Raw genomic sequence first — 11,513 nt, 5'->3', positions numbered from 1 at the left:
CTGCCGCTTGGCTCCCAGCACCGATGTATCCAGCTGAGGTACAATAATTCGACACCTCTTAAGCGGCAGGACCCTTTAGCGTGACAACCACGGCTTTGTTTGAATATTCCTGCGTATTTCGAATGCAATAAAAAATTACAGTCAGCAACATCCACACTGTTTTTACATGCTGGAAGCTTGCCCCGCTCGCCCCCTGTCTTCCCACCTCCCCGCCTCCCCGCCTCCCCACCCTACCCTTCCTATGTGGGCCTTAGAGTACACTTTGTGGTGGCCTCGCTAAATTATTAATTTATTTTTCTAGGCTGCCCCTGCACTACAAAGTCTGTTTCATGAAGTTCTTCCTCCAAGGACTTCTGAGTTCGCTCCTTCCTGCAGATAGTTAAGCGGCCCTCACCCTGCAGACAGGCCCGCTACCACGTACACACACAGTCACACACACACTTTAATGGCAGCATAAAGTCATTTGCCATGGAGGGACCATAAACGTTCTTTATACAGGAACCTCTGGCTAAAAGGCTCAAACCACGGTTCATTAGGGATTCGGTGGCCCATCCACAGCCCACGTCCAACGAAACGCAACCGTACCCCTGAGTTACGCACGGCACGTCGAGCGCGAGACCTTTTCACCGGGCTCCTCTGTGACTGAACGCGGACACAGGATTGAGGGGGCTCTGGTTTCCACTCACCAGTGATTTATTCAAGAGCCACTTCCTACAAGGGCGCGGTGGTGCAGCGGGTTTGGCCGGGTCCTGTTCTCCGGTGGGTCTGGAGTTCGAATCCTGCTTGGGGTGCCTTGTGACAGACTGGTGCCCTGTCTTGGGTGTGTCCCCTCCCCCTCCGGCCTTGTGCCCTGTGCTGCCGGGTTAGGCTGCGGCTTGCTGCGACCCTGCATGGGACAAGTGGGTTTAAGGTTGTGTGTGTTTCCTACAGTAACAGCTGTCTTAAGGCTTCTCTTCACAGTGGTGTCATGGCCAAAAAAAAAAAACACCTTAGCAGGAATCTCTACAGGGCTCAACTGATGCTACTGAACAAAAGTTACTAGAACGACCCATGCCGGCGTGTGCTGGGTTCGGGGAGCGGCCAGGTGGGAACAACCGCACGAGAATCTGTGGCTCTTCCTGCTTCTCTCCCCCTTCTTCCACAAGACAAGCAACAGCAAAACCGACAACACAACTCCACAATCTCACAGTTTCAGACTCAGGACACGCCACAGATTGTCAGCAGCTCCCCAGAACAGCCTTCTTCTTAACTCGTAACCCTCTCGTTCTCTCGGAGCGTTCCTTTATTGACGACTGTCCCCACCTGGAGCTTTTCATGCCCTTTACTATCTACTTCTGGGCGTAGCTCTACATCCTGTTGATCATGAACATAAAAACAAATACACACTATTCTACTTCATGCATTTATTTTTGATTATTCATGTTTTCATGCATTTTTCACGACGGGAACAGTTCACGAGGGTAAGGGTTAAGCGTTACAAAAATCTGCGCTCAGACCGCAGCGATCTGCCTTTTACAAGTAAATCAAACGCAATTGCAATTTTACTGCCAATTTCGGTTGTTCATCTAAAAATCCAGATGTTTAATTGACTGAGACGAGCAGTGTACTGAAACTGGTCCAAATTAGGAATGTGTCATAACTGTTTCTCAGGCATCCCTTCTTTCTTGGCAAATAAAGACGAATTATTTGATGAGAAGAGCCGTCATTGGAGCCCGGTTTGTTTTAGGTATTATTAAGAGAATTCTTCAACAGTGCAATTTATATTCCAGCACCTCGACGTGTATCAGATAAATATATGAAGCAATAACTGCGTAACGATCAAGAAAAAGGACGTCATCTGTTTTGCTGATGACGGAGGGTATTTCAAAGTTATTATTAGCAGGAGGCGACTGAAAGTGATGAGTGTCCAAAAGAGCCACTGTGTTGTCGTATAAACTTGTGGGATCACAGAGGGTTAGGGTTAGGGTTAGGGTTAACCCGCAGAACAATATTAATGCTTTAGCTGGCACCGCATTACCCTTCATATTTATTTCACGTGCACCTATGAAAACAATGCTCACAAATTATTATTGTGATTTCTATTATTATTTTTATTATAGAGGGGGGTGCGGTGGCGCAGCGGGTTTGTCTGGATCCTGCTCTCTTGTGGGGCCGGGGTTCGAGCCCCGCTGGGGGTGCCTTGCGACGGACCGGCGTCCCGTCCTGGGTGCGTCCCCTCCCCCTCCAGCCTTGCGCCCCGTGTTGCCCACATAGGCTCCGGTTCACTGCAACCCTGCATGGGGCAAGCAGCTTCAGCCAATGTGTGCGCGTGATATTATTATTATTCTATTGCACATGAATTGCAGAGACATGCTGTAGGGAGACAGATAGCAAGAAAGGTGCTCGGACCAGACGGGCTCCCTGCCCTCATCCTTCTACCCCCCTTCATCCTCTGCCCCCCTCCCGTGGAACCGCTGACCTCCAGCAGCCATCCTCCGACGGGAAGACACGCCCAGCTCCTCAAAAACCCTTTCAATCTGTCTTCACGCACCTTATTAATACGTTCCATGAACGGAGACACAGAGGGGTATTGTGTCTTTTTTCCGCCCGGTTCTGGCCCTCGGTCCTTTGAAGACACGTTGCAGCGCGTGCCGTTCGCCGTACGACACCCCGAGCGGGCCCACGCCTGCGCGCACATTCCTGGAGCACTAGAGCATATTGGTGGGACGCTGCGGTTGCTGGCCGCGCACGCGGTTATCTGCAAACGCGTTCAGGTCCGGCCTCCGACGCTTCATAGGCCCGAGAGCTCCGAGGCACTTGGTTATTTATGTAGGCCTAGTAATGATAGTGATTACGGAAAACTGCCTACGCTTCAGAACATTTCTGCAAAGCGAGTTCCCAGATTTACACTCCGCTGATATTTCAGGTTCCCGAACGTTAACGCACAAATACGCCAGTCAAAAATTCGTAGCAAAAACGGCACACGCATCACTCGCTTTTTTTTTTTTTCCCCAATTTGCAAAACTCCTGAAAATAGCAGAAGGGGCATTTTCAAGTGAGTTCAACGTAATGTTTAAGTGTTAAAGAAAGCCGCCGTGGCCACGTTCGGAAAATACGGTAGCTAATTTTAGACGAAGCGCATATTCGAAATGGAAGTCGGTTAAACGGCGCGGCGATAACGGCGTTGGAAAGACGCGCGTTCGACAGAAACGCGCCTCGTTCGCTCTCGACGCGCCGCTCCGTTCCAGTCCTGCCTCTGGACCCGTACTCAAAGCCTGGGAGAACGGACCCGACAGTTGTCATCAGAGAAATAAGAACTTGACGAATCACTTCCCGTCCCGCGGACTTCTCCTGCTGGAGGACGGGGCTTTGGAACGGGCTGGAGTGCGGTCGCTATTCATCCTCCATCAATGGACGCTACTGTTCTCGCCGGGCGCATGCCGGGCAGGGGCTCGCGGGGCAGGGGCTCGCGGGGCAGGCTCCGAAGAGCCGGGGCTCGGCTCCTTCCTCGCCTCCTCGCGCAGGCTGTCGGCTAAGCCGTGGCGCTTCCTTGCGTGGGAATATTTTCCCGGTGGCCCTTCGTAACCGAATGCCCCACGTGAACAGTTCCGGCGAAACGCATGTTGCGTTCCGCAACGACACACGTGTTTGGGACTTTCGCTCGCTCTCAGTCCCCGCTGAGGGATACGCTGATCCAGAACCAGTAACCAGTGCTGGGTAATAGCGGCTGTGAGGTCCACGCTGGACGGGACACCGGGCAGTCAAGAGCACGTCTTTGGACTGTGGGAGGAAAACGTGGTACTTAAAGGAAACGTGCCACTCCATACACACGGAGCCGAGGCTGGATTCTGACCTGCGACCCTGGAGCTGTCGGTCAACGCGTCTTCTTGTGCGACACGTTTTCATAGATGCTTTTTCAAATATACACTCACATTATGGAGTCCCCCCTCACTTGCTCACAAGCTTTCCTTAACCGCTTGTCCGGGGCTATGTGGGGTACGTGCTGGATGGGACACCGGTCGATCACAGGGTATATAACAGGGCCCTGTCGATGAAACAAACAAACAAAACCAGCACAACACCTTATGAAAACGCCATTTTTTTATACGATGGGTTTATTATTCAGGCTGCCTTCAATGAGGGAAACAATCACAAAAAGTGCAGACCATAAAAATGATTAATGAGACAGCCAGTTGTATGTATTGCTTTATCTCAACCAGTAGAACAGTCTGCAAATTTGTAAAAGGACAACTTAATAAAAAGAATTAAAACTTTAAAAGAGCAGCTTTTTAAGAACAGGTGAGACTTTCTGCCAGTGTTTTTGTATTTCCTGTCCTGTACTGCTCATAAACTGGGGTTTATGAAATAAATTTGTGAAATAAAGAATAAAAATATGAAATAAATTTATGAAATAAAGAATAAAAACTCATAAAGCACCTCACAAACCCCACACACGTCGGATGCCTGCTGGTTATTACCGTCCTGTATGAACATGCCTGTTCATTATCATACTGTAGCACATATGTTACATAAATTTAATGCACATTTTTGTCCAGGAACTGATTTTTTTCCAAAAACAATGATGGTAATTTGACCCCCTAACAACGAAAATTATGCCCATTGGGGTCATTTCATGCAATGAATTAACCCCATTATGTGAGGAATGGGCGTAGTTTGCTATTCGTTTTCTTTTTTCCCCAGACCCTCACCGGGAACAGCAGGTAGAAATCGACGACTGTTTCTCTTCGACTACGTCGCAACACAAAAAAATGATCCTTATAAGCATAAACAAAGGAGCTCATATTTGTACAAGGGCCAGACTTACTGCATCTACACAATACTAACCTCTGGTTTACATTTATTCATTTAGCTCAGACTATTCCCCAAAGGAACTTATAAATAATTATTTACCCATTTATACAGCTGGGTAATTTTACTGGAGCAATTTAGGGTAAGTGGCTTGCTCAAGGCTCCTACAGCTGAAGGTGAGCTTCAAACCTGCAACCTTCGGGTCCAAAGGCAGCGGCAACTCCGACCACTCCGCTACCAGCTGCCCGGATTCCGAGAAGAGCGTCGGCAAATGCACGCGCCGTGCAGGCTGACGGCGGCGAGGAGGAAACTGTCAGGTTGATGTACGGTTCCTCCTCCCTGGGTTCCCACCTGACCATAAAGATCTTATTAAACCAGCGAGGCGGAAGCGAGGGCTTCCGGGTTATTTTAACTGCGGTAACTGAGCACGTGGGGGCCGGAATAAATTAGCATTTAATTTTACTAGGAAAAATTACGCGCCGTTGTAATTTCATCTGCCGACAGCAACCGTGGGACCAGCGTCAAGCAAAAGTAAACAGATTGCGTCGAACAGCAGATGATACAAAGGGCAACCTTCAGTATCTTATCCAGCGCTGCTGTCATTTGATGAACACCGATTGTTGTTGCTGCTGTAACTGTTCCCTGCAGCCAGTGTCTGGAATCCTGTCCTTGCAAACATTTCTTCGGGGGGACTTTTCTCGGGGAGTGTCCCGCGCGGAGACACAATGAAATGCACTGTTGTGGGAAAACATGTCATTCCCATTGTACTGAAACTCGGTGTAATTATAAGCCTTGTCAGCGTGAACCACGAGATGGTTTGGAAGATTCCTTCGAGAAAAACGCTCTGGAAAAAAATGTGCTTAGTATGAGAGTTTCCTCAGGAACGCCACGGTAAGCAGCCGTACCCATGACCCGAGGAGGTATTAAAACTGAGAAAAGGTGACCGGATTCCTTGGCCTGGACAACGCGGCTCCTTGCCGGAGGCTGGAGGTCCTGGATGAAGATCAGGGAAGAGGAACCATCTGGTATGGATTCCGGATTCTATCCACTCCAGCATGGAAACGGACCGGCGCTGCGGAGCTGGCGGCTGCTCGGCCTGCGAATTCCGGATCTGGAACATCCAACGCATCAAACGACCGGACTGAGTCGGTGGGAAAAACCGTATTTCCGTAGTTCAAATGACATGCAGGAAAGCGTGTTTGCAGCACTGTAAACGGTAGACATGTAACGCATCAGCAGCAGCCTCCGCAACTTCTCAGCAAGTGGCAAAGTGGTTAGAGCTGCTGCCTTTGGATTCACAATGACCCACGTGTGACCCACACCCACGGTGCAGCACCCTTGACCAACGTACTTACCCTGAACCGGCAGAGTACAAATTTCCCAGCTGTATAAATGTGTGAACTGGCGTGATTTGTTTTGGAGAAAAGCATCAGAACAGACAAACCAATCAATCAATCAATCAAATAAAATTCTGTGTTCCGTGCTAAAAAGCGTGGAGGCCTGTGCAGACATCTAGCCTTCAGCCCGTCAGTCAAGGGTTGGAAGTGATTTTGCGCCACATCATCTCTCCACCAGCATCATCATCTCTGAAGGAAGAACTGTAGCAGAACAGTTTGTAGCTGCATTATGGGATGCTCCTTCTGTTGGAAGAAAAACACCCCCCCACACACACACACACACACACACACCCTATCCAGGAGTTTCAGCTCTCCGGTGGTGATGTCATGAAGAAGCACAATGAGTGTCTTGGGCGGCTAAGTGGGACCCAGCCCAGGAGAAGAGCAAGACACAGAGCGACACTTTCCGTAAGTGCGGGATGTCCCACCCGCCCACCCCCTCCTTCACCACGAAAGCAAACTGGCCGAGCTTGGGGTGGGGGGTTTGGGAAATTGCCTGCAGAATCGTATGGCAGTTACCGGCGGCCCGGTAGGAAGAATCCGTTAGCGGACCCCCACCCCCCCAAGCCCGCAACTGATGAAGGCCAAGAGTGAAGGCGGTGAAAAATCACAGGGGAGACATGATTCAAACGGCACATGAGCCACAATCCGGGGAACGGATGAAAGCACATATGCTGCATGGGAGTTCCCTTTACGCCGCTTTTAATTACAACACTATTTCTCATCGGCACCAAGGATATATAATTCATCCTTACAACCGTATCTGCTGATGCGGGAGGACGGAGCTACGCTGTACGTGGAGTTTCTCAAACCAGCACAAACGCATGAGGATACAAACGTGAATACAGCGAACGTACACTTAGGAGCACGATAAGAGGATCGGTAATTAAAGTCCGCTGCCGCTGTTATAATCAAGCAGGGCGGTTGAGCAGAGCGGCCTCAGTTCAAGTTTCTATTATGTATAAGTCGAATAACTGTCAGTCTGTATCGTCCACGTATTTTGTGTCCTCGGTACTTACGATCATAACATGCGCAATGGGACTCAAAAGCAGAGAAGGGCGAGTCTGGACAGTGACGTGGACGGTCGTCCTGAGAGAGACAAGGGAAGTGTCTCCCACTGTGAAGCTGGATGACGAAAGCAGAGTGCTGCCTCTCCGCAGGGTAAAAGAGTGCTGCACACACACAAAGTCCTGATCTGAATTCAATTGAGAATCTGTGGAAAGACTGCAGTCCACAAGCAGGGTCGTGGTGAGTCAGAGCCTAACCCAGGAACACAGTGCACAAGGCTGGAGGGGGAGGGGACGCACCCAGGGCGGGACGCCAGTCCATCACAAGGCAGCCCAAGCAGGACTCGAACCCCAGACCCACCAGAGAACAGGACCCTACCAAACCCGCTGCGCCACCGCACCCCCTCTGAGCAAATTGAGACAGTTTCAATAGATTCTTTCCAACAAGAATGGGCAAAATTTGCATGTAGCCTGTGTAAAAAATCTGGTAAACACTTACCATAAAGCTGTTTAGGGGAGGCTACAGCAGATACGGACAGAAACATACTGTGCTGGTGGTCCTCCGAGCAAAGCAGGACGTTATTCAAGCAAAGAGCCGTGTTTGAACAGCGCTCTGGCAGGACACTGCAGTGAGGAGCTCGGCACTTTATGTTTGCCAATTCCTGCATCTTGCAATAAAGGAATCCTGAGCGTGGAAATGAACTGCACGGGCACACAAAAGTCTTTCGGCGAACGATGCGCGACATCTATCGTCAGAATACTCACATATGTGAAAAATGTTTTGAACATCTGAACAGAAAACACGGTGGGCAAAACATTACTGGCAGAAGTTTATTTGTGTTTTCATACTGCGGTGTTTGTTCCCGATACACACAGTGAAAGCGAGACAGACCTCTGGTGTTGCGATCTGCAGTGGGAGGAGAACAGTCAGCTGGACCAGCATTACCAAAGTGCTTTCTATCCCTCACTGAGTCCCACTTGAGTCTCAACCACCGGAGACAACTGTTTTTTATGAGAAAGATTCATTACAGCCCCGAGACACTACAAGCAAAAATACGGTAAAACACAGTAGAAGAGGCAGCCCTACAGTCCCTGCAAGAAGAGGTTTGTTGACAGAGAGCTGAGGCGGCCCTTTGGTCCTGTGATCCCAATGGTCCAGCGTGGGGTGTCTCGCTTCCCCATGGATGAAGTGTTCTGACAGGAAGGCGAGTGGAGCAAGAAGAAAAGCTGCACGTGGTTGAAGGCAAAGCAGAAACAGGGAAAAGCGCAGGGCACCATAAAAATAGAGGAGCTCAGGACACACATGTGCAAGCGGTGCCTGTATGGTGGCATGAAGACACTGAAGACACGGAGGCGGGAAGACGGAGAGCTGCTCTCGCGCAGTCCGTGGTGGTGATCCGCCGAATGGCTCACCCAGCTGCTTTAGAAAGTGGTTTACTAGGCGTTGCACACGGCGGGACGTGCGGTCAGAGGGCAGGCTCCTCGGCAGCAGAGACCAGGCTCTTGGACGCATCCACATCTCCGTCCCCCATGAGCGTCGAAAGCTGCCTCTGAGCACAGGACAGGAAGAGCTCCAGGCTGGAGAGGTGTCTCTGGCGAAGGGCTTGGTCCAGCTGTGGGACACAGAGGGGGGGAGAGGGTCACTGATGCTGTACACAACACAACTGAACTCAACTCAGCTGGACTGAACTCAACTCAACACAACTGGACTGAACTCAATATAACTGGACTGAACTCAATACAACTGGACTGGACTGAACTCAACTCAACACAACTGGACTGAACTCAACTCAACTCAACTCAACTGGACTGAACTCAACTCAACTCAACTGGACTGGACTGAACTCAACATAACTGGACTGAACTCAATACAACTGGACTGGACTGGACTGGACTGAACTCAACACAACTGGACTGGACTGAACTCAACACAACTGGACTGGACTGAACTCAACATAACTGGACTGAACTCAATACAACTGGACTGGACTGGACTGAACTCAACACAACTGGACTGAACTCAACACAGCCTCTTAGGACACAACGGACAACGACCCCCTAACCTTAAGCTGTCAGGCAAGTGGCGCCCAGAGGAACTAGGATACACGAGACCTGCCGGGTCGGGACAATGTCTTCCACGCAACCAACCACTTCTTTTCTACTGTTACAGGAATCGTTTAGAGCAACTTCGCTCTTCCGTTTTTCTGTAACACCGTACACAACTTGGAAAAAAATCTAAATCATCTCATTCATCCCATACCAAGTTTGTTCTTATGTACAAAAAGTACAGAATGCTTCTTTATATTACTGCATGTGTACAGGTGAGCTTTTCCCAGCAGAAAAAAAGTGGCTGCGTTTAGCAGAAGGTTCGAGAGAGAGAGAGAAAGAGAGAGAGAGCGAGAAAAGCAGGCGATGCTCTGGATCCTTTCGCAGGCCTGGGGTGCCCCGCTGTGGCCTGCACTGCATTAGAAACATGCTGCCCACTGTTCCCCGTAAGAAAGCACACGCAGTATGTGCACCCGCCAAAAGGAAGAGCACAAACTTTATTTTGGGTTCCCGTCTATTTTTACCGAGTAGTCCCAGAAGAATCATGATCTCATTTTCTAAATAAACGTGGAACATGTTCTCTGGCAATTAGACGATGTCTGCTGTCCAAGTGTTCGCAGCCCGCAGGACAGTATCTGCTCTGATCACTTTAGCAGCCAGACAAGTGCATCTGAAACAAGTGAGGCTCTCTGGCGTGGGCCCTGGAGGCGCTCTCCTCTCTTTGCGCTCTCTTTCGGCATGCCGCACCGGCGCGAGCGGTCCTGTGCCTCGAACCTCTGACCTCCAGCCCAGCGGCCACGCTTAAAAAAATACACCGAAGGACAGACTGAGGGCACGAAAGGTCAGCCCTGCGCTGCCTCGGCCGGCTCGGGGGCTCTGTCCGCAGCGCGCTTCCTTCCGCTGGACGCCCCGTTGGCATTTTGAGTGTTAATCGTTCGCACGTCCGACAGGACGAGCTGGGGCCAGTTGTCAGGTGCCGTGTCTGTATGTTGTTAGAACTCAGTGAAACACAGAAAGCAACAGACAGTGTAAATTATACCGAAAGGCCCAATAAAACAAGAGAAATACAGTCCATTCGCCTCTGGTTACTATCACTAGCTTTACAGAAATGCTAGCAGCTGAGATATTCCCCCAAAAACAGTGCTCTGGCAACTCGGTAAAGCCATAGTGCAATAGTACGCTATTTCATTGTCCCTTTATAAAGTTACGTATATAATGCAATAATAAAGTTATGTGTGTTAAGTGTAAACTAAGTCTTTTTTTATGAGCGAGAAGCAAACTGCAAGGTTCAGCCTCAGTTCATTTCTGATCACGTAAAGTACTGCGATGGACTGGCAGCCCATCCACGGTGTATTCTGCCTCGCCTACTTAGGACGGCCCTGGGACAAGCTCTGGGACAAGCTCTGGGACAAGCTCTGGACCACTGCAACCCTGCCTTAGGATGAGTGGTGAGTGAGTGAGTGAGAGTGATTTGTTGCGAGCTGTCGATGAGCAAGAGCCATTTCAACATGCAGACAAATGGAACTACAAACTTGACTTGAGCACCACCTTCCTGTGCTCCCGACCTCCCTTCTCTCTGGCCGTGGATGGAAATGGAAGTGTGGCGGAGACAGTGAAGTCCTCACAGGGCCCCCATCACCCGTCCCTCCACACCCTAAAGGTGACACGACCCCTTACCTTGGTGGGCTGCGGTTAGGGTTTCGTTTTCATTCCTACTCCTACGTTCACTTTTTCCTTCCTCCTGTTGCTGGCAAGCCACCAGGCGCAGGAACTCAAACTGACAATTATTGTATAGTATTTATTTTCGTAGCAGCGATACCGATCAGGTCGCCTGAGCAGAGAAATGAAAACCTCTCTCAGCTGAAGACTTCACTCTCATAGGAGCCCGACTTCGAATGAAGTTAATCTCCCGCGCATGGAAAAGCAATCACCCGTCTGAAACGCGGACGGTTCGGGAGCGTTCCAACGCGGCCACTAACTGCACCGGGGAAGTGAGCTGATTGTTTTCTATTTACCCTGTTACGATTGTCGAGTTTTAATACTGTGTTAGCCTTCAGGCCCCCAGAAATGAGTCATGTTCAAGGAAACAGAATCCACTTCCTCTGCACAGAACAGTTATTCATCTTTAAAGTCACAAAAGCACAGCGGGTTTTTGGGGATGGGGGGTTACTGCATGGAGAAATCGCACGTCTTTTATAAACCCCTCCAGCTCTAATAAGGGAGAGTCGGCAGACGCCCACATCAGTCATGCACAACCAGGAGATTCGCTGCATAT

General features: G+C 50.0%; 1 protein-coding gene across 4 annotated transcripts in view; it reads right to left on the bottom strand.

The window, feature by feature from the left end:
* Window positions 1–7,994: 7,994 nt before the first annotated feature.
* Window positions 7,995–11,513, bottom strand: part of LOC108942547 (coiled-coil domain-containing protein 91-like) — a 113,065-nt gene continuing 109,546 nt past the window's right edge. For all 4 annotated transcript variants that reach the window (XM_029252394.1, XM_029252393.1, XM_029252395.1 and 1 more), the window contains one exon: window positions 7,995–8,805. In XM_029252394.1, coding sequence (XP_029108227.1) covers window positions 8,659–8,805 — 147 coding nt within the window. In that variant the 3' untranslated portion in view covers window positions 7,995–8,658. The remainder of the gene's footprint in view (window positions 8,806–11,513) is intronic.

This window comes from Scleropages formosus, chromosome 5, assembly GCF_900964775.1.
Source record: "Scleropages formosus chromosome 5, fSclFor1.1, whole genome shotgun sequence".
Classification (NCBI taxonomy): Eukaryota; Metazoa; Chordata; class Actinopteri; order Osteoglossiformes; family Osteoglossidae; genus Scleropages; species Scleropages formosus.
This window is presented reverse-complemented; position numbering and strand designations above follow the sequence as displayed.